Raw genomic sequence first — 23,688 nt, 5'->3', positions numbered from 1 at the left:
TATACTTTTTTATAACTAAGCCGAGTTTTTTTGCAGAGACTGTTTTCACAAAATTTGTACATTCTACATTAGGCAAAAATTGGAAATAATACTGTGCATCAACTAATTTTGTTCTCATTTTCTTCAAAGGTTTCATGGTACTGTATTTTGGGCTGTGTAGCAGGAGGAAGTAATACCAAAGTAAGGTTAAATAACAATAAACTTCAAAATTCAGGAGAACAGGTAAGACAGAGGTAAAACTTGTTTAGTTAATTCTCTCTTCCTGTTAAAAAAAATCCAACTCTCTAAATCTCTAACCGACACATTTTTTTAAATCATGTAACTGGCTAAGCCTTTGACAAACTCTTCTATCTTTAGACCAAAAATCTTCCAGGAATCTTTTTTGAATAAGAAAATAAATTACTAAAAAGCTTCAAGATTTAAACAAATCTGTATCTTGTTATAGTTGGTTTTTTGAGTGATATCTAAGAAATTCAAAAGTAAAAGGAAGTATATGAAGTATTTCTAGAGTGTGCTCCAGACACTACTCTTTCCAGGAATTAAAAAAAAAAAAGAAATTCTAAACAGTTAAAAATTCATTATTCTTCTTAACTGTGTAACTTCTATCAGCTATTTCTTCTAAACAAGACATTGCCTTACTTATTGCTGGCAGCATGATAATATAACTTTTTCAATAGCCTTCACATTCAGACACAGTTTATTTCTAGGTTCATGCTCTTTCCCTTTCATTCTGTGAACATGTGGTGAATCATCCCACACATCTTTAACTACTTGTCACTGATCATGTTGACTGTGTTGGTACTTCTACATTATTTGTTCACTACAATTTGACCTTTAATTGTTTTGATTTTTGTTTGATTGTTTGTTTTGTTGGTTTGGTTTTGCATTTTTAGGTAGGTTTTTTTCTTTCCTTTGGATCCCAATCTGGTGTTTCGGCACAGACTGAGAAGGTTCTGGTTTTCATTCACTCATGCCTGCTATTGCATTGTCCTCCTGTATGACAACAATGAACCATCCAAATACTGTGCATTTTGTAATTTAAGAAAGAAGAAGAAAACTTCAGCATGTCCACATCAGTTTCTGTAATCTGAACTTCACTGATCACCTCAGTGGTCATTTATGTATCTGGAAATCTTTATTAAGAGTTCTGTTCTTTGCAGGGCAGGTCTCTTGTGCTTTGTGACAGAAGAATGATGTCAACCTCTTTTGCCTGATGTTTCAGGCTTTCCTGGCTTTGTAAGCGAGCTCTATGCTAACACTGATAGACTTGTGTTTGGTGATGGAGAGGGAATCTGTACCCTTCGTTCCCCTGGCTCCTCTCCTTAAAGGAAAGTGTATGAAAAGAGAAGGTGTGTGTAGGTACTGCCAGTAGAGGCTTTCATGTTATTCCTGATACTCTGATCATCAAATCCACAAACACAAGCTTCCTGTGATGTTTAGTGAGTTAGTTTCAATATTCCATCCCCTATCGGGATTAATTGTTTGACAGGTGACTTTCACCCTACTGCCTGCTGTTTTTTCTGTGAATTTGCTGCAGTCCATCCAAGCCACTGACCATCTTAGCTCTGACAGGCACTGGAGACACACAGACCTGAGGTTACCCGTACACCTCTGCAATGGAACTCCTGTTTGCTTTAGGATATGCTGATCTGCGGGCAAAGTCTCTATCTGCTGACTTCAATAAAAAAGTTTAGAGTTCTTGGGGACAGAATGATAAGTTGACAGGATCTATCAACTTATCATAAAGGGCTGTTGCAGACTGTTGTACACTTATTTCTGGTCTGCTGGTTCAGGGTTCAGCCCCAGCATCCTAAAGGAATTTCTGTTGTTCAGAGGTCTCCTTATGAAGGACAGACTGTTTGAATAAGAGCATTGTGTTGATGCTGCATTATGATGATCTCGATTCTCATATTATCCTTCCATCACTGGCACTTGTTTCTTGTTTTAAGACCTTTGAAGATTTGAAATCTTCCTTGTGTAAGTCAGCTTGGTCACAGAGAGGAAGGTGGAAAATCCTCTTAGGAGTGAGCCATGATGTTAAAGTGCAGGTATACAATTACTTGAAGGAAAAATTAAGATCTTGAAAGTTTGTTGTTTGCTTCACAGACTCTGAAGTGCTGTTAATGGTGCTGAAAAGAGCCAGAGATATCTCTGCCTATATCTGATAGAAGAAGGTGGCATGTATGAAGGAGAGCAATATGGTCTTTGTCTGGAAGCACAGCTCAGGGACAGAGCATTTTAGCTTAGTGACTGGAAGCATGGACAATCACTGTGTGAATGTTCAAATGGACACAAGTGTCTTAGAAAAACATCAGATTCTGGTACTTAACTGTTCTCTTATGTTATGTGCCCTGTGTACACATCAGCATTCCAGAGAAGACATCCTTTTTCTCACCTATCATTTCATTGTTTTCTCATAGTTTTCAAGAATTTAATACCAGAATCTAGTACGTTACATGCTATTAATCTGGATTGTACTTTGATTGTATCCAAGACCATTAAATAGTTTGTTTAATAATTAAAGTTTAGAATTTGATATTTGTTTTTGGTATGTACAGTGAGTCTTAACTAGAAAAATATTTTTATTGGTAGATACCAGCGGATGGGAAAATTCTCTTAGAAGTACAAGGGTTAGATGCCAATGAGAAATACATATTTGCCGTGGCAGCATATTCTTCAGATGGAAAACTTATTGGGGATGCCATTGGGCAAATGACTAAGCCAATCCTTGCCTATCCATCCCTTTCTGCTACTACTGTTCGAGCATATCTAACTCAGGTAGGGTTGGAATATGATAATGAACACATACTTTCATTTGGTTGTAATTATTTGTTTTCAGTGGTTGTTCTAAAACTGCATTTGGTAACAGCCTGAGACCTCCTTGCCGAAAGCTTGGTAAGCACAAATCACAATTTTAACATAAAAATGGTATATCTAACTAAGTTCATTCTTAATTCAAAATCATTGAAAATGTCAGGTTAAGTGGAAAGGACTCAGATAGTTTTCTTACCCATCTCTGTTTTACAGTCTGCATTTAACTTTTTTTTTTTTTTTTTTAATAATTTGAGGTTTTTATTTTTGTGGTTGAGACTAAGTACTAGAAATCCTTTTGTTAGTCATTATGGAATAAAAAATGTTGTTGAACTTAGCAGATATCAAAGCCATTTTCATATTGAAATTAGTTTCGTAGTATCATGTGAAAGACCACAAAGGTTGTCAGATGATTATATTTTTGTGTTCTTACAAAAGGATATTTAAAACAGATTGTGACACAGAGAAAAGTGAAATTGTCTAGCCCTATGGATAGATCATGGGGAAGAGTTAGAAACTTTCCCAAAATATTCCAGTGTAAGATGTATCCCCGTGAATTTATGCCTACTTATTTGGCTTAGTTTACATCCTGTTATTCAGAGCAGAAGGGCATTCTGCAGTATTAGCAAAAGAACAGCGAGCCTAGTTGAATTTATATGCCTTCAAGAACTGCAGCAAAATGCCTGTAAAATTTTCCACACTGGGCTGTTAGAGCACTGGTCAGCAGTCCAGGAACCCCTTTGCTTTCTCTGATGCTAAATCCGAACCACACTAATATTAGCAGAATCTGATTATTGCTGCATGTATTTTATTCAACTGTGTTGGGATATTCTTAGAAAAATTGTAAATGAACATGTTATGGGGAGTTTTGAAACCTTATATATCCTGTAATTTTGTCTGGCGTGGTTGTTCCATGAGCATGTCAAATCACTGTTTGTTTGTTTTGTAGGTAGCCTATCAGACGGGCAACTTTAAATTAGCCAGAGCAGCATTTTCACCAATGTGGGATTACTTTGTTTCAGATTCTTCTGCACTCCCTCCCAATGCAGCTGTAATGTCTGCAAGTAGTAATTTGACTATATCTGAAAAAAGGTAATTGGTGAAACAAATTAAAATAGTAATTAATTATCTAGAATTATTTTTTAATTATAGATGTGCACATTTTATTTAGAAGAGTTCCAAGTTGTGGAATTTTGTTCAGTCTTGTGATATGAAAAACGTTCTGAAAAAAAGGTTTATAATTAGCAGAGGATTTTTGTTATTTATGACACTGCTAACATTTACACACCGAATTCTTTGTAATGGCTGTTTTCTTAAGATAACTGTGAAACATTTCCACAGTGGGTACTAGTTTTGTGTGGTGCATTTTCATATACAAAATGTATCATATGCACTGGGTGCTTGACTTTGCAATTTATAGAGCAATAGATCTCACAAATTGTGAACATTTTGTCAAGAACACCAACCAAACAGGTAAATTCTTGCTAATTTTGTTTTGGAGTAGCTATGTAATGTGCCAATAATCATTGCATATGCTAAAGGTCTTTAGAAATATTTAAGATTAATTATTTTATGAAAAAAATTCATAATTATAGAAGTTTTTCATCGCCCAGCTAGAAATACTGTGCTTACATTTACTGAAATTCAATATATCCAGGTTTAGAAATATATCAAAACTGAATTTATTCCCAGATAAAAGAGTTTTCAATGAAATAACAGACATGAAATATTATAAGAAAAATAATTTTATATGTAAGTGATTTATGATTTGATAATGAATTAACATCCAATATAACTGAATAGAAATAATCAACTTCAGTGTCTGCCCTTCAAGTGCCACCACATGCCTGATAGCAGGCAAACAAATGCACCAAGGGTCTCAATGTTACATGCCATAGTAATAGCAGCACTTGGGATTTACAGCCTGTGGATTGCATTGATGCTGTCAGAAAATCACTATACATACTATTTCATGACTATTTCATGATTTTAATCTACCCCTGGCCAGTGAACAAAGCAGGAATAGTCATTGTGCTGTTTTCTGCATTTGTTTTGTCATTACTGTTTTTTCTTAAGCAATTTTTTTTAACACATCCATCTCTAGAGGTAACATTGTAATGAGTCTATTTTCAGATAAATCAGGTGAAGACAGAAAATGTTAAGCAGCTGTGCAAAGAAGTTCTGGGGATTTTACTTTTCTGACAGTTACGGCCAAGCCCCCGCCCCCCACCTTTTTTTTTTCCCGATTAACATGGTAGATTCTCACTGCTGCGGTATCAGGCAGCTTCAGGTTTACTGAGCAGTAGGTAAGAAATTGGACTCACTAAAGGGACAGCAGAGGGAGCCTGAAGGAAAGGAAAACTGTGTTTCCAGCCAGAGGCCTTGGTGGTGGTATCTTGGCAATTTCAAATGAGTGAATGTGTCTATTTGATCTTCCTTCTCGAGTTTCAGTCTCTTTCAGGAAATACAATCGAGGAGAAGAAGGAATTTGTTTATTGTACTTCAAAATAATAGGATTTTTCCTGTAACAAAAATATTCAAAAAATACAGCAAGTACAAATGCTCCTCTGTCTCCAGGGAAGGGAAAAAAACCAACCAAAAATTTCTTGACAGAAAAGCAGACAAAAGAGAAGAGATTCTTTTGAGACTTGTAATACAAGACATAAGTGTTGAAAAGGGGTCTGTTAGTAATACTTAGTAATGGACTTCACAACTGAGTGCATCATTGTCAGAATACAGAAGAACAATGTATAAAAGGAGACAGTGAAAACAAAGCTGTAGCATCTGAAGTTTTCAAAGACAGTTCAAAATTAGTTACATTGGATTACATGATGCAAATAAGGAAAAGTTGTCTTAGATTAGTAGAAAGTGGATAGCAATTTCAAAAGCAGTCATATTTTTATTTATTTAGTTTTTAATTTAGATTTTAAGCAAATTTTTCGGTTTTCTATGTGACTCTTATTTCTAGAAGAAGTTATAGTAATCCATTTTGTCCATAATTTTAAAACTAAAGACTTCATTTTATTATAATGCAGTGTCAGGCATGCAAGATCTGAATCATAACTAACATGATTTTGCTGTTCTTTTGCTTTTGTATTTTGTAGGTTACATTTTGAAGCTGTATCTCAGACTTCTCCTATTACCTTGCACCTCTTTTTGCGGAATATATTTGCTGTTTCTGATATTAGTGTCATGGAAGGAGCACTCTTCTGTGATTCCATCTGTTCCAATGAGATACTTTATAAAGAGCAAGTATGTGTGATTTAAAATAATATACTGGATTTTATTTTACTTTTTCATCACCTTTATTTCATCATTGCAAGATAGACGTGGCAATCAACTAATTCTATTTACAGAATACTCCATTTTCTGTGGGTTACATGGCCTTTCTTTCTGAAGTATTTCAGAAGCTGTTGGTTATTTACATCCTGCTGGAATGATGGTTTCTGAGTCAGTTATTTTCTAATCCAAAGCCCACTGAGGAAGGATTTTTCTTGACTTCAGTGGTGGTAGACTATAATATAAGAAAGAAGTATAATAATTGTTATTTTTGTCCCCTTAAGATCTACCTTGAATTTTTAATTTTCAATATTTATGCTATCTAATACATGTATTTTAATTAAGATGTGACTTCTAACAGGACTTCTTGGTTTTAATATAGTAATATTTCATTTCAGAGTTTTTTATAATATAATGGTATGTTGATGACAAAAAAGACCCTTTCTTTTTTATTTGGATAGTCAAGCTTTGCCTCCTATTTTATTGCATTCCTATTCTATTCCTTTCTTTGCTGAAGTACTTGTAAAAAATGTGAGCAGTTGATTACTCCGTGACTTTACAAGATTAATTCTCACTTGCGAGGACTGCAGCAGATAACTTGAAGGGAAGGGAAGGATTTATCCTTCCCTTACCGACTCTGAAAAGCTAGCATGTGAAATTTCCACTCCACATAGTTTGAGGTTATTAATCAGCCACGATTTGTATATCATATGGGCAAACTCAGAGGGCACAATTAGAACAAGAGCAATCATTTCCTTTAGTACCAGGAATAATGTGTTTTGTAATATACTTCTAAGAGGTGTAAATTTAAATTCCTTCTTAAACTTTCATCTTATTTGCTGCTTATCCTGCTTTTTAAACGGCAGTAACATCTGTCTTCTTCCACTCTCAAATGATTTAAACAACAGAATAAATATTTAAATCAAAATGTGTTTTTCTTTTACAGGTAGCTAGATTAGCAGAATGTGAAAGAATGACTGTGGCAATTGAACTTAGCAACTGGTTGAACGATCCAAGTTACGCCCTGCAGTCTGTTGTACAATGTTATGGTCTCCTCGCCCCACTTATTTATCACAAGATTTTTTTAGTGCCGGTAGTTCAGGTGAGAGCATTTTAAGATAAAGCAGCTGTCAGGTCCTGCATTTATAGTTATTCAAATTAAACTTATAATAGGCAGTACAGTTGGAGAGCTAAATATCTAGGCTCTGACTTCTTAATAGCTGAGGAAAGAAAAGCCTTTTGGAGTTTTATACATCCCCAATGCATTGAAGTTCAGTGTAAGCTGCACACATTCTGCACTCAGATATGGTGAAGTAACTGCAGAGTATCGATTGTTTCTTTAGGGTGATTGTTGGTATTTCAAACTGTAGCAGAAATTACTATGTAATTTCTACTTGAATGTTATTTGCAGATGGCAACTTTGAGGAAAGAAAAGCAGCATTTGCCTGTGGTTTTTTTTGTTTGGTTGTTGGTTTGTTGTTTTTTTTATTTTTTTTTTAATTCAGACTGTTTGCTTCGTATACAGTTTTGTTTTCTTCTTAAAGAAAAGAAAGCTATTCAGTGTTTTGACAATGCAGTCTTTAGTTTTCAGGCATGTGCTCCTTTCCAGAAGCAAGCACCTTCTCTTCAAAAACAGAGTACACTTTATGGAGCAGCAGATGTAGTTTTTAGATTCAGCAAGCATACAGTAGAAACATGCAAATGTTTTTCCTGTAGTTAGGTAGCCTTTTTAGGTAGCAGCAATAAGAGTATATTTGCACTGTGAGAAAGGATGAGGTGACTGCACTGCAGGTGAGGCACAGACCAGCAGCATCTGAATATGGCAGACAGAACAGGGTGCTGGTAAGAGGATCCAGAACAGCCCAGGGAACGTGAGGTTATTGGGCTGGCCCAGGGTCCATCCAGGAGAAAAAGCCAGGAGGTGCAGGAATTGAAGCCAGAGGCTGGAGACAAGGCTACAGCCCAGGTCCAAGGTCCGTCCAGGAGAAAGAACTGAAGAGCAGCACAGTAGTACCACAGCTCAAGCAGGGGCTGAAGGCTTGTGCCTGAGCTTGATTGCCACTCTTGGGCTCCTGGGTAGAGGGTATGAGGAGAGGTCTCAAGTGAGGATACTCAGGGAAGGACAGCTGGGACATTTAGGGCCCTGAGAAGTTTTCAGGAGTGATTAGGGAAAAAAAAATCATTTTCTTGCTTAAGATGCCATTGGCTGTGGTGTCCTGCTAAAGGTACAGCTAGCCACTGGAAATGGCTCCTATTTCAGATTTCTTAGTTAAAGTGAAAAATAATTTAGCCACATGCTCTTTTTATTTCTGATGGACAAAAATGGGGAAAAAAGTATTTTTCTTTACAGCATACTGGAAATACATTTTTTTCATTTGAAATTCTTGCCATCTCAATATATTTTTAAACAGTCTTCCAGTAGATAACATAATCTCACTGAATGAAACATTCCTGGATTTCATGTTAGTTAAATCAGCAAAAATATCCATCATGTATCTATATATTAATATCTGGGATTTTATGTGAACATATCATTTATCCCAAAGGGCTGGTGTTGAAATCTTGACATTGTTCAATTAAATGGAAATTTAATTATTGGTATTTGTACAGGTAATGTTTTATCCTGTGCATTAGATTTCAAAGTATTTTTAAAGTTCACCATGAAATACAATGGGCTCTACAGAGGTACAAACTTGTAAGTATGCTCCAGACTATAATTTTGGTTTAACCCTTGTATTTACAGATCCTCATTAAATGCTTGGCTGTTCTCCAAGAAATTCCAAGTGCTGCTTTGCAAAGGAGAGAGGAAGGATGTTATGAGAGTATTCAGCATATGATAGCTTGTGCTTCATATCATACAGCAAAGGTATGGTGTATGTTTTTGTGGTTACAGCTTAATTTGAGATACAGCTCTTGTCATTTTGAGGGAAAAAAAAGAGATTTAGTAAGCTGGCCTTCAGAATGATATCTTAGAGAGCTAGCATTCTTAAACAGTAAAGGCATACATATATTTATTAGTATTATGAATCAGTGCATTTTTATAACAATGACATTTTGACTTTTTACTGTTTATTCAGAAAATAGTCTATTAGTCCATGTCATCAGATCTAAATTTATATGATTGTGTGCAATTTTACATTTAAGGTAGCACTATTTCAGTGAGACATACATGTAATATATAAGTTTAAAAGTTTATTTATTGCAAATAATCCATATTTGTAGTTTTAATCAGATTAACATATCTGTTTTAGTTGCTAATTAGATACAAGAGACTTTATACTGTTTAGTCTTGCATGCTGGCAAAAATAAAAACACCTTGACTTTCAACCATAATATGTATCTGTAGATGACATTTGTGATTCAGATACTCAATCTATTTAGTGAGATAAGGAGAAACAGGTACTGGATTTTTTCCCCTCATGTATAGGGACATGCTGCAGTTAATTACTTGCTACTATAAATGTGCAATACTGAAAAAGCCAGCTTTCCTCTGGCTTTGGGTGCACCTCAACTAAGAGCTCGTACTGAAGCTGAGCTGTGGCTAAGGATTTGAGGGGTTGCCCTGTGTTGGTTCTTTATAGGAGCAGAATCTCCGTGCTAACCTCACAAGATAGATCAGAACCAAATAACCCTGAAAATGCTCTGCAAGGCCAGTATGGCTGTGAGGCCAGGAGCCAAGGGCAATGCCATGGCTGGCAGAGCAGCACTGGTACTGAGGTTCAGCCAGGCATGCACATTATCAGGCAAATTTGTTGTGATGAGGCAGGTCAGATTTGAAGCTGGGAAGTCAGTCCACAGGTGAGGATAAGGCCTGGTGAGGTGGCTAGGGTCAGACAGAACCCAGCAGGCTGGTCCATCATGATGGGAACAGTCTGAGGTCATGCTCAGAAGTTGGTCCGTGGGCCAGGTGCCCAGTCTAGTGGATCCATTGCCACACCCAGGCATGACTTGCACCAGGCTGGAGACCAACATTCCTGCCAAATAGGAGCCAGCGGGGACTGTAGGCTTAGACTTGAGTTGAGAGGCCCCACAGGCATGGGCCCCAGGTGAATGCTATCAGGGCCAATAAAGCCTATTAGAAGCCTTGAAACCTTGATTAAGTGTTTGTTTGTTGTTGGATTCCTCAGCTAATTGACTACCACTTATATTGCTGATTTTTCTCCCTTAGAGATAGCATTTCAACAGGATAGCATGCAGAATAGCAAAGAGAATGAGTGAATTGAAAATGCTTCTCATTAAAGCATGATATATATTTTTCTTTTGACTTACAGTCAGGGCATGTACTGTGTTTATCCTGAGGTAATTTGTACACTTACTTAGGATCACAAAGGCAAAGATCCTCATGTGAAGTTAGCTTGAGCATAGCAGAAGCACTTGCGCCTTTTGAGCTCTATCTAAAGAAGATAAAGCCATCGAAAAACATTCACTACACTGTTAATTTATAAATTTTGCAATTTAAAAATAAATTTCACCAGTCATTTCACTAATACAGTTGGGATTTTAAAATGTGTGCTTGATACCAGAGAGGCAAATGAGGATCATTTAGTTACCCTTTTTGTTCTTTGATAGCAGTACTGCCTGAGAAGAGGGAGAGTGTCAATCACAGCAATAGATACTTCTGGGTAAATCTTTCTATTCTCTGAGGGATAGGCTAAGCAGAATAGAACACATGGATAATATCTGCAATTCCAATTATTTTACATGTCTACAGTCCTGGGTTTTTTGTTAAAAGAAACTCGAATATTGAATAATTAATTTATATTTATAATATTCATGCATTTTGACAATTACAACTAGACAGTAATGAAATATTACATATTATGTAAACAAAAATTGTATAACAGATTATTCTTTTATAGGTACTACATTCATGGAAAGAGTATGAACTTTCAGCAATTATCATTAACTATGGGAAAAAATTGTTGATCTTACCAGGAGTTTCACCTGGCCAGTCAGGAGATGTGAAAACTGAAAAAACACACACTGGCAAAGAGGTAAAGGTAGGTGCTCTGTTTTTTACTTTTTCTTTTCTCTAAATTCTGTATTTATTATTTTGAAGAGTAGATTTATTAATTTTTTTGTTCTTAAATCATAGAATGGTTTGGGTTGGAAGGGACCTCAAAGATCATCTAGCTCCAACCCCCAGCCTTGGGCAGGGACACCTTCTACTAGACTGGGTTGCTCAGTGCTTCATCCAGCCCAGTCTTGAACACCTCCAGAGAATGGGAGTCCCCATGCTTGACAAAATATGCTGTGCTAAAAAAATCACGAACACAATTCCTATTTCATCAGAAAAGAAAAATAATACAATTTTTGATGAAATTATAAGATGTAGATTTAGAATACTTGTGATCTAAGCTAAATTCCACTATTGACAAGCTGGTTTTAGTTAAGTTAAAACTAAGCTTTCATAACAAAGTATTCAATATTTCAGAGACGTTCCTCAAGGGCATCCCATTTAGCTGCAATGGCAAAAGCAGCAGAAAATCTAAATAGTCTTGAATCAAGTCTCTTCAAACTGACAGAACCAGGTGGGTGGACTGTTGAAAGACATCTTACCACGTCTATGGAATTTTCTATGGTTTGTTTGTAAAAAACTACATTTACTGAAGTACTTTTATTTCTTATATCTTCCATGATGACTTAACCAAAGCAATAATGATCTTGGTAATGATCACCTGGCAGTGATGTGTGTATTCATATTTTTTGTAATTTCCACTGGAACACTCATTTCTTCTTTCAAAGGAATATTCCTTTGTGAATGGCTCTGCAAATATTTATGTTCTTCCAATCTGTTTAAATTGGATTCCCTGTCATTTAGGCTTGCTTTATCTTCTTTAATCAGAAAATGCAGTGGCAAAGACCACTGTCCATTTATAGCGTGTCTTAATACCCTGCCAATGCTGGTAGTAATGACCCCTGCAGGAAATTTTAGTGGAGAAAACTCTCCCTGAAGAAAGTTAACAGAAATTGTCCTTTTTGGGAGGGAATTGCATGCATACTAGTATTTAACTAAGTATTTTAACTCGGGAATGAATAAACATATGTTAAAATATCTTGGAGTCTGGATCAAGCACAATAATTTTATGGCTAATAATCCTGCCAAAGTTAGAAGAATTAACAAGTAAGAATTATAAAGAAAATTTGGTTAGAATTTAATCTCAGAGACACCACTGATTTGTACTCCTTGGAGCCTGGATAGAATGTAGAGTAGTATAGGTTAGAAGGTATTTATTCCAACCCCCTTCTCAAAACAGGTACAATTAGATTAGCTTGCTCTGAGGCTTGTCCAGATTTTTAAAAAAGCTGCTTTCTGGAGAAAGAGATTTCATAACCTTTATGGGCAACCTGTTCTGATATTTAACCACTCTTATGGTTAGAGAGGTTTTCTTTATATGTGTTTGGAATTTTCTGATTTCCGGCTTGTTTCAATTGCCTATTGTGCCATCAGTGAGAAGAGTCTGTCTCCACATTCTCTATTCCTCCTGTTAGGTAAGTGGAGATTCCTCTTAGATTTCTCTTCCTAAGACTGAATATTCCCAGTTCCCTCAGCCTCTTCATGCACTATAGCTCCTTGTCATCTTGGCTGTCCTTCCCTCAACTTTGCTGTGTTGGTGTCTTGTACTACAGTGCCCAAACCCAGGCACAGTAACCTAGATGTGGTTTCACAAGTGCTGAATAGAGGGGAATAGTCATGTCCCCTCACCTGCTGGCCATGCTGTTTCTAGTATAGCCCAGAATGCAGCTGCAAGACCACACCACTCATGTTCCAGTTATCATCTATCACCTCTGTACATGCATTTGTTCAGAAGAGAAAGCATTCTTGTGAAAAATAGGATAAGGGGTGATGGAAAAATTCCATTAATCTGTGAAATAATCCTTCAGTTTTGCTCACATTGATGCCTACCTTCCTGCAGAACAAGTCACATAAGGAAAAAATTCTGCAAGTTAATAGAAAGTCATGTTAGTTACTTAATAGAAAGTTAAATTAATGGATGGTTAGAAAAAAACCCCACATTTTCAATAGCTGGCAAATAATTGATCACTAAAGTCTGCTCTGCTTTTGAAATAGCCTATTTGTCAATAGTTTCAGGATACAAATTGAGAAGAAGCCTTTTGGTGTGGCCATGCAAAGCTTACAGCTGTCCTTACAAATATGTATTAATGGTTTAGGACAATGTGCACACCTGTAGGGCATCCTGTTAATAATGTTTTGGAAAAAGCCTTGTCATAGGAAATCCTTATAATTGGATCAACACTTAGCATTCCACTGATGATAGTCTCCAAGAAAAATGGAAAAGAGCTGAATCTGCTTCTTTCAAAAGAAGAGAAAACAAAAATATTTCGCACACGATACAATTTAAATTCTGAAATTTCACCTATTTTCCCATTAAAAAAATGTTGGGACATATTTTTCTTTGTGAAAATGCTTATTTGGAGCAACATATTTTTGAACTTGTCAAATGGGAGAGAGTACTAAGAAAGGATGTCATAAAAAGGAATTTTTAAAAAGTCTGCTTTTCCTGCTGGCTGTCCTACTTAGTTGGACATTATTTACATTCAACAGACCTAAACTGATTGCTCTCACTGGAGGTTGTAGCTATTGATCCACAATTACAACTGGTTCCAGAGTGCATTTTTGATCTTGCTTTTTTCAGGGATTTGTTGCATTGATGTTTTTCAACCACAGGGCTTGTCTAAGCACAAAATTTGTAGATTGTTTTTCTTTATTAGAGAGAAATAACAAGCAGTACGTGTAACATTGTTTTGGTGCTCGTCAGCTGGTGATGTTTAATCAGCTGTTGTGTTTAACTGCCAGAAGCTTGAATCCAAGTTATTGTCCTATATATTCTGTATAATGTTCATATCTGTGTATTCCATATAAAGTATATTATTTATAGAATATAACTGAATAACATCTATTTTTGTTAATATTTAGCTTAAGAAAAAAGAATCCTCTACCTACTTACATTGTACGTACACAGAATATGAATGTAAGCATTAGTCAATAAAAGTATCATGGGATCTGTTCTTTCTGTATAGCCTTAAATACATTTTTGACATGTCCTTTCTGCACATTCTTCTCCACATATGATTTTCATGGCTCTTTAAGACCTCTGATGAACTCCAGACATCCTCTCTCATGACAGTGAGAGATTTAAAAGCAGACTCTGTGCTGGAGAAGGATTTTTTTGTTAGTTATAAGTGGAGCTTATTGCATATTCTCACTGCTTTTCATAATGGATTTCATTTGGTTATTGATGCAGGTCCTGGAAAACAGCTTACAGGAAAGGAATCTCCTTTGCTCCTCTACCCTGTAATTTCATGTTGGACATCAGAGAGTGCTTATCGAGAAGGTAGGGTACTTGGTGTTTATATTAATTGTAAGGGCTCCTTTACTTCAGAAAGTTGCCAGTAAAGCAATCTCATTCCTGCTTGGAATAAGCTCTTGAGAATGTTACCTTCATTTGGTTCTCCAGTATACAAAATCAAGTAAAACATAGCTTATAAAAAATTCTTGGTATAAACACATTGAGAAGTGAATGCAACCAATTATTTGGGGTATTGTCGTGGATTGACTCTGGCACAGTGCCAGTGCCCCCATGAAAAGTGTATTTCCAAAATGGTTACTGTGAGATGTGACCTGGGAACATAACACGTTTGACCATAACTTTTGCAGAACCTCACTTCCTGGTCAAACCATGACAGGTGTTCATGCTAAGTATATAAAATATTAATATTTTAAATTGAATCATGTTTGTTCTCTAATAACCTTAGAAACAAGTAAATTTAAAAGATGTGCCAAGTTTTCAAAGATTCTCTTTGTATGGAATGTTCTTTTAAAATTGAGATACCCCATTTCCACATTAAATTATTTCACTGAAAGAGGAATTCACAGAAATCTGTCTCTATATTGTTTGTAATTCTAAAAGTATATTAAATAGAGTGAGCTTATGATTCTGTATGCCAAATCAAAAGAAGTATTTAGCAACTGCCATTGTGTATCCCTGATTTTAGTGTCACTATGAGTACACAATATGACATAAATAAGTGCTTTGAGGCATATGTAGCTGTACTTCTGGCTGGATTCAGAATTCTGTTAGAGCATAAACCCCTGTGTTATTTGTTACCTTATTGCAGTGCTTAAATTCAGAGGCCAAAGACGTTTCCTTGAGTTCTTCGTTCAACTTTTGCGCAGAGTCCTGAATGAAGAGAAGTTTGAGTGTGTTCTGGAGTGGGCAGAGAGTGTGGAAAATAACTTGAAAAGGTAGAGCTCTGTTACAGTAGTAGTGTAACACCTAATTAGCCTACTTAGGCTCATGAGAGTCACAGTTACAAAAGAAACTCTTAAGTTTTACCCTTCAGAAGACCCATCAGGAGTAATTTCCGTGACTCCTAGAACACAGAGGATTACGCAGCTATTATTGTGGGATGGTGACATAGTTTGGGGAGGTATGATGAGTTAAATCCAAAGCAAACTGATCAGGGCCTACTATAGTGTCAAAAAAATTCTGTGGGGAAAAGATAAATGGAGCCAAAGTGTAGACACTTACCTGAGAAGATCCCATTTTTAAAAAAGCACATCAGTATTTCTAAAATGTGAAAGGCAAATAATCAAATCTAAAATATGAAAGGCAAATAATCAGTGAAAATGAGATATATATTTTAGGGAACAGGAATTGTGGTTACAAGAGACCAAAACAATAGGACGTGAAGAAATTATTTGCAAAATCTGTAATATAATTTGGATAATGAAGAAAACTATTTTATTTTACTAGGCATTAGGAAGGTGATTTAGTTGTTACTCATAAATCCAGACTTCTATAATAAACCTTGAAAATTAACACTTCCTATTTTCTTAAGAGGATAAAGAAAAGAAAGTCTTTTGAATTTAAAACTGCAAATGAAATAGGAATTGCTTGATGTGCTCTATATGTTCCCAAAGATAATCTTTTACTATGAAAGGAGTTTAACATGATGATGATTACAATGATGGTTTAAAAAATATTTTTTATCAGGAGGAATGACACCTTCCTCGGTGCTGATGGAATTTCAACACAAGTAAAATCTCTCACTCTGGGAGAAAGCACAAGTGCTGCAGGAGTTCAGAAAGTGAGTTCTATTTTTAAGGAGTTGTATATTTTTACTGGGTAGCAATACCATAAGAACAAAATAAATTAAAAAAAATCATCTCGTGAAAATCTCATCTAGAGACATCCACAGTTCCTAAAATTTGGGATACAAACTCTAGTTCTCAGCTGACCTCTGCACTTCTGAAACCAGGAAGAAAAGTTGGCATGGGATTCATCTGAAAGACCAACAATTGTGGGAATTTGAGATGAGTCAGAATAAGGAATTCCGAAATCAGAAGAAACTTGCCTTTCCTTACTCCCTTTAAAAGAACATGGTGGTAATAGGAAATGTCTTGGGTATCATCACATTCAGAAAAGGAGATCAGCTCACGCCTTTTTGTGCAATACATACTTAGACTTTTTTGTGAGTAATTGTTCGTGGTTGACTCCTCGTGCAGATGTTTTAATTGCACAATAAAGGATTTTTGTTCAGAATTAATTTAAAATAAATTTTTATCTTACTGGAAGATACAAATAATCTCAATGGATTTGTATTACTTTGGAGGAAGAGTTTTCTCCCTCATAATCCTCTAGTAATGTCGAAATACTGCTAGCATCTGAGATAGATTTTTAGATAGATAGAGAGGATAAGGGTTTTTCTGTCTCCATTTTTGCATTACAAAGTTTTACTGTTTCTAATATTAGGACAAGAATTGTCATTATTTCTGTGATGAAAACACTGGTATATAAAAGAAAATGTTTTAGAGACCTGGCTGGCTTTTTTGTGTCAGGCATTTGACATGTACTTTGCAGAAAAATTGTGACATTTTCAGGAATTTTTTAGGTATTTCTTTTGCAGTGTTATTTTGATAACCATTTCCAGGATTTATTTTTTTATGTTCTGTTCCTACATAAACCAAACTGCTCTATACCTCAAGTAATTGGTAATGTAGGTATAAGTAATTATTTGAAGTATATTTAAGATTTTGATGCAAGATTTTTATTTTAAAGGGAAAGAATACCCCACCTTCAAAGCAACCAAAGGCATCACCTTCAAATAAACCAACAAAAAATGCTGTGCCTAAGACAGGACCTCTCAGAGAATATTTTATGAAAAATCCAGATGTAATGAATTCTCCAGAAACACAAAAGTAAGCAGTTGTCAGGCTCATATACAGAAAAAAATATTTTGACTGAAATTTAGTTTACAATTAAGTGTGTATTTTATTTTTTTTATTGTATCAAAAAGACTAAGTTATGCACATTCCTCTCTGCACATTTTTCTGATGCAATTTAGTATAAAATTGGTTTCCACTCAAGGAAACAAAATCTGTTGCATTTCTGTTTAATAGCTGTTAACGATTTCAAGTCTTTGTATTAACAATCAAAGATTGTATTTCAGTTGTGTTAGCTTCAGCATGTTGATTCATCAAGGTGGAAAAGCTTGGGTAATCTGTGTATTATAGTGCTTTTCAAACTGTGTTGGGGAGTTTATCTGTTACAAAGCTAATAAAATATTTACTATTAAATATATTTATTATTAAATAAATAATTTAATAGTAGTAGTAGTTTCAGAATGATTTTTGTGGTCCTTGTGCTAGACTTTTTGGACTATCTGTTCTGTACCTTCCAGAAAACTGGTTTTTGATTAAAAAAAAATCACCTCTTCTTTTGGCAGATATTTGTTTATATTTGGTTAACTTGCCAATAACATTACCTTCTGACCTAAAAGAATGTGTAGTGTTCATAACTTGGTCCTTTGGTCACTTACAATTTCAGTAATTAGCAAACAGAAAACTATAAATATTTGCATATAAGCAATCATGTAACTGATTCTGGAAGTGTTTTAAATAACCTAAAAAAAGTTTCCATATAATCTAAATCTTCACCTAAACCATCCAAAAATGTTATTATTCCTCCTTGCCAGAAGAAACCCTACCTTGCTTAAAATGATTTTCATGGCTTTCAGCAGAAGAGGGGATGTTAAACCTGTCTTGGGTTTTTATCAGCTACTGTTTTGTGTCTTACATAACAGTAATGCTGTATAGCATAATCAAAATTGTATGTGGTATACTATTCTGCCCACATTTTAAAGGTGAAAAACAGGCAGAAAAATAATTTAGATTAATAAAGGAATCAGTTTACAGTTAATTTTTAAAAAATGAGATTTGGTTTGAATATGGCATTATATGTTTGTGAAGTAATACAGAATTTTTTCATCTCTCAGGGAAACCTTAAAAAATTTTGGCTGGAAATTAAAGGCAGGAATCCGGATTTGAAATACTGCGTTCTCTTCATACTGGATGTGCTTAACTACCAAAGCAAAGCAATAAAAAAAAAATCCAGATTTATAGTATAATAGAAGACCCTCCTGAATTGACTTGGAAGCACATTATATTTGCTATAATAATCTGTACAAATCAGGGACAAATAACTTCAAAATTATCTAACCTCTTTAAAGTACTAAGACAATTATCTTATAGAAGCTGGTAAAATATGAACTAGGATTTATTGTGTGTTAAGTACACTTAAAGAGGGAAAGCACTGTTGCTTTTCTTGACTAAAGCAAAAGTATTTTATTTAGAAATATGTCATGCGCTTATGTGCTTATGCATATGAATCTGGAGATATGCAATGGAATATTGGCGTATCTTTACCAGGACTTTTTTTTCTAGAGCTTCAAGAAAACAGATTTTCATTTTTTGCTACTTCATATGTTTTTGTTTAGGAAAATCAGGGATAAGTTGACGAAATTAGCTCATCAAACGTTAGTGATGCTGCTGAGTAAATACGTAACTCGGAGTCAGTTCTGTCAATTGTGTCTTGAAGAGATGCCCTGGAAGTCTCAGATGAATATCTATCTGGCAGTTGCACACTACCACCTATTTAAAAAGATCCTGGAAGAGCAATATAACATTGGAATTAGTGCTTCACAGCATCTGGACAGGTACATCTTACTGCACAATCAGTGCTTGCTATTAATAGAGATAATTGTGTTATTGCTGTTAATGCAGACAGATCTGAATTACAATATATTCATAGGAACAGTTCAGCTTTTAAATAGAAATTACTTTTTACTATGTAAAAAGTTTTGCTTTCCATCCTGTGGACATCAGGCACAGTTTTGGTTGCTGACTTCGTTGGTGAGATGAAAGCTTTGAAATATACTACACCAAGTTACTTTTTGGTTCCTTATAACATTTGGCTATCATTCATTATTTTTTATTCCTAAAGCTGCTGGAAAGTAATCACTTCTGAGACACTGAATTTTGTGTATGTACATAAAAAATCTTTTTCATACTGTACATGGGGGTTTTTTTGTGTTTTCTTCTCTTTCTCCCATTCTGCAGTTACAATATTTTGGATCCTGAGATATTCTCATTAAACAATTCTGGCACTGTACTGGCAAGGGAGGCTGCAGATGATAACTTAGGAAAACCAACAGCTCCTCTCCTTACAAAGTCAGAAGAGACTGAAACCCAAACCTGTAAGAATTTTTATTGGTGCACAACTGAAATCAGTTGCAACTTAACTTTTTGTTTTTCTTGGTTTCTGTCTGTCTTGACCTCCATCATTAGTTGTCCACCTCACCTTTGGAAAAACAGTCAGTCCTGCCAAGTTAATAGAAGACATTTCTAGGTTTCAATTGTCCTCCATTTTTTTTTTGGCATACCTAGTATAACAGAAGTGATACTGAATAGTAAGTGATGTGGCATATCTAATCATTCTGAGCATTGTTTATTAATAAATATGTTACATTTTATCAATTAGGTATTCTTTATCCTATAATTTATTAGTAAGTTTGTAAGTTTAAAAAAGAATAATGATACTAGCTTTAATTTGCAGATACCACACTACCTACACATATTAAATTGATAATATTCTCAATTATTCTGCATGCATTGATAATTTCTTTCAGTTTCTGAGGTTTGTAATTGGTTGGTAGTTTTCTTTACATTTCCTAGCAGGTCAAAATTTTCCTGGGTTTTTCTGCAAGTAGTTTTTAAAATTATAGACTGAAGCTTATTATTATCTTTCAATTTTTAAGTAGAATTTAATTTTCCTTCTCTACTGCTTTCTCCCCAGTGTTTCCCTGTGTCAGATGCTACCTCAGGAACAATTTATTTTCTACCACTTTTATTTAATTTCTCTGTCTTTCACATTTAACATTTATTATTATTCTAGCTGTTTTTAGTCTATGAGGTTTCAACAGGAGCCAAAAGGCTCCTATCTCTGGGTAATTGTGAAATGCAGGACTTTCATTTCCTCAGATGCAAGTGGTAGTGTACAAGTCAGCACAAAGTCTGCATAGGCACCAGAAATTCAACAAGTCGTCACAGGCCTGGTCTTTTCAATAGCTCTACAGCCATGGCTGTAAATATCAAACCCGATAAAAGTCCTCTTTACTATCTCCTAGCATTTGCAACAGTTATGATTAAAAGAATTACGTAAAATGTGTAGTTTGCCAGAGAGTTCAAGTATTATATAGCTTGGAATTAGCTTCTGCCTGAAACCTGTAGTTCAGATATTACCATATTCCACTACCATGAACATTTGCCTTTCCCCTTGGAGGATATTTGATAGTGAATTAAATAATGGAGGAATTCTACACATACCACAGAATTTATCAGAAATCCTTCTTTCTTCCTAACATCTCTTTTAAGAGGTTTCTGTTTAAGAAAATTCTTGCAAGCTTGCCAAGAGATTTCTTGTCATGGTGATTTCTTCCTAGAACTTAAATGAGGATTGTGTTTTGACTTTGAGACTGAAAGCTATTTGTGAGCCATTATTATTTTGCTCAAACTTGTTTTCATCCCAATTCCTAAGTAAAAGCATCTTGTATTTGAAATATCATAACCTTACAAACATGATAACCTTAACATTGGCATTTCCTAACATTTAAGTATTTAGCTGCCACAGGAAAAACGTAGCTGACTGTTTTTTTCTTTTTTTTTGAGAACTTAAACTCAATTTTAACGAGTTTAGTGAAAAGTGAACTTTTCATTTTCAGTTACAAGTAAATCTCCTAAAACCAGGAATAAACAGAGTCGAGGTCCTCGAAGTCGAACAGCAAAGACTGAAAAACAGGACCAGTTTCCATCAAATACCCTTTTACTGAAGCATTTTACAAGCATCTTCTTGCATTTGAAAAGAGCAATGGTAACATGTGGTTGGTTTCTTATTACACTATATATTTCTAAGCATTAGTAATTAATGCATTAAGCATGTCTTGCAATACTTACTACTTTTTACATGAAAAGACCTCAGAAAATTGAAAAAAAATCACTGTTTAAAAGTAATGTTTTTTCATCTTCTGAAGAATATCCAAGTACAATGTATGAAATGCCAGCCATATCACCTATCATAATCTATATTTCTATCAAACATTCAATAATTTATGTAGTTGTTCTATTTTTCATTCCACCTTTGTAATTTTCCTTCTCATGTTTGTTGAATTTTTCTGAAAATACTTGCAGATTTAACTTTCTCTTTACAGGTCTTAGTGAATCTCACACTAGAAACAGGAGAACGAGTGGTTGAAGGGAAATGCAGACTAACTACTCTTCCAATAAAACCTTCTAAACCCAAGTAAAAGCACACATATGGTGGTGTGAATTAATTTTTATTTCTTATTCTCACACCAAAACCTACAATTAAATTCAGTCCTAAATTAGTCCTTCTATGAAAAGGTAAAAATTAAGGTTCTGTAGTGCCTAGACTGTAATTCTGAAAGATTACTTATGCCTAAGTTTTGCAATAAAAGAATGAAGCTTTTAATTTCTGCCTTTCCAAGGTACATTTATATTTTGAATGGTATACACAGGTTCTTGCTCACCGTGGTGGCCACTGGACTTTGCTTCAAAATGCTTGTCGAGAGCTTTGGAACTATACTCAAGAATGTCAATTGATTGCTAGCCAGTCACATTCCCATGTGGATGCATTTCCCATCACCTCTGATTTTCTTTGCAATACCATCTGGTTGCCATTTTATTTTGCATCAGACATGATCATTGATATGATAATTGACCTGCAAGCAAGCAGTTCTCTTAAGGTAAAAATTATTTTATTAAGGCAACTCTTGATTATCGCATTTTCTCTGGAGAGAGTTTTCTCTTTCTTGCATTATATTCTGGTTATCTTCAAGTTTTTTGTCTAACAAGTTTTTTAGATGATTACAGTACTTTCTGATCTCTGTAATTGATTTGTCCTGAAAGCACATTTGAAAATAACAGGTATAATAATGTTTTTTCACTGTAGATTGTGGATCCCGAAGGAGACTTTTGCATTCCCAGTTGTTTGGGAGGTATTGTGGATGAGAATGGTGGTTCTAGTCTTCATCCCCAGCCTCCCATGGATGATGTGAACGTGGTTGACCTGAGATGGATATGTAATCTGTTTCTTAAAACAATAGAATTGTTGTATCAAATGAAGAAATGGGAAGCACTGGTGCACATAGCTGTACAATTTAACATATTTACACAGTAAGTTACACCAGGTTTAATAAAAACTGAAGAAGTTAACATTATATAGTTTAATATACCATTATATTGCTTAATTACTACACTTTGTTTTTTTTTCTAGTGAGAGGTTCACAGAACAAGTGAGTCCACTGCTGGTGTATGCTCAGAGGCAGCTGCTGGAGAGGATACAGCAGTTCGGTGGCTCGGACAGCCATGAATCTCATTTCACAAAATATCTGTCTGATGATGCACAAAAGGTGAAACGCAGATTTCTTTTTGGGGCACTGACTCTTAATGTGAGCTAAATATGGAGAAGCACATTCACTGATTAGCTTAATATGCTTTCTTATGTGTTCCCAAATAGTCAATTATAACAAATTAATGAACATAATTGACTGAAGTGCATGAAAAGGCTTGTATGACATGATTCCAAGAGCAGCAGGTAATCCAGAGGACATTTCTTCCATGCACAACATACCCATTCTATATAATAAGCCTAAATCTAATTTCATGTTATTTCTTGATTTCTTGATTCTTAACTCTTTTAACCTTAAAATATTTATTTGGATATTGCTTTGTTTCTGCATTGGAACACTGCTCCAAAAGTTAATAAAATTGAGTTAAACCAAACACTGACAATGCGGATAAAAAAACTTCTAAAAACTTGATTATCACCAAAAGGACCCCTAAGCAAGTTCCTCTCATTAAAAGCCATGGCTCTATATATTTACTTAACAGTGCCACTTGGAAATTTTTCATTGAATTATCTATTAGAAATTAGAGTTTTCCATTTTTTAAATGTAAAGTTTATTTCTAAGAAGTTTTGCTGAAGTCTCTCACTGTGGATATTTTTAGGATGTTTCTATCAGTAAAGTTAAGAGAGGACTTGAAGGAGAGGAGGGTGACGTGGGATTTGGAGTATCAAAGAGGTTTGTTCTGAACATGAACATGGGGTTGCCACAGCACAGCTGTGCCCAGGGCATGCAGGGACTCTGAAGGCATCCATGGCTCACAAGGGCAGCTGAGGAGCTCTGTGTTCTCCATTTCCTGCTGACTCTCTCTGG

The 23,688-nt window shown here is 35.1% G+C and overlaps 1 protein-coding gene across 1 annotated transcript in view; it reads left to right on the top strand.

The window, feature by feature from the left end:
- CFAP54 (cilia and flagella associated protein 54) overlaps window positions 1–23,688 on the top strand; it is a 100,390-nt gene that overhangs the window by 32,460 nt on the left and 44,242 nt on the right. Inside the window, exons 21-38 of the mRNA XM_041474258.1 lie at window positions 130–222; window positions 2,593–2,778; window positions 3,761–3,903; window positions 5,916–6,063; window positions 7,037–7,192; window positions 8,834–8,956; window positions 10,950–11,084; window positions 11,525–11,621; window positions 14,358–14,447; window positions 15,232–15,358; window positions 16,110–16,203; window positions 17,175–17,314; window positions 18,892–19,110; window positions 19,514–19,650; window positions 21,175–21,323; window positions 21,988–22,215; window positions 22,422–22,645; window positions 22,746–22,881. Coding sequence (XP_041330192.1) covers window positions 130–222; window positions 2,593–2,778; window positions 3,761–3,903; window positions 5,916–6,063; window positions 7,037–7,192; window positions 8,834–8,956; window positions 10,950–11,084; window positions 11,525–11,621; window positions 14,358–14,447; window positions 15,232–15,358; window positions 16,110–16,203; window positions 17,175–17,314; window positions 18,892–19,110; window positions 19,514–19,650; window positions 21,175–21,323; window positions 21,988–22,215; window positions 22,422–22,645; window positions 22,746–22,881 — 2,625 coding nt within the window. The remainder of the gene's footprint in view (window positions 1–129; window positions 223–2,592; window positions 2,779–3,760; window positions 3,904–5,915; window positions 6,064–7,036; window positions 7,193–8,833; window positions 8,957–10,949; window positions 11,085–11,524; window positions 11,622–14,357; window positions 14,448–15,231; window positions 15,359–16,109; window positions 16,204–17,174; window positions 17,315–18,891; window positions 19,111–19,513; window positions 19,651–21,174; window positions 21,324–21,987; window positions 22,216–22,421; window positions 22,646–22,745; window positions 22,882–23,688) is intronic.

The sequence above is a fragment of the Pyrgilauda ruficollis genome, unplaced genomic scaffold, assembly GCF_017590135.1.
Source record: "Pyrgilauda ruficollis isolate IOZ18807 unplaced genomic scaffold, ASM1759013v1 scaffold32, whole genome shotgun sequence".
Lineage (NCBI taxonomy): Eukaryota > Metazoa > Chordata > Aves > Passeriformes > Passeridae > Pyrgilauda > Pyrgilauda ruficollis.
Note: the sequence above shows the minus strand (reverse complement) of the source record. Positions and strands in the feature narration are given on the sequence as shown.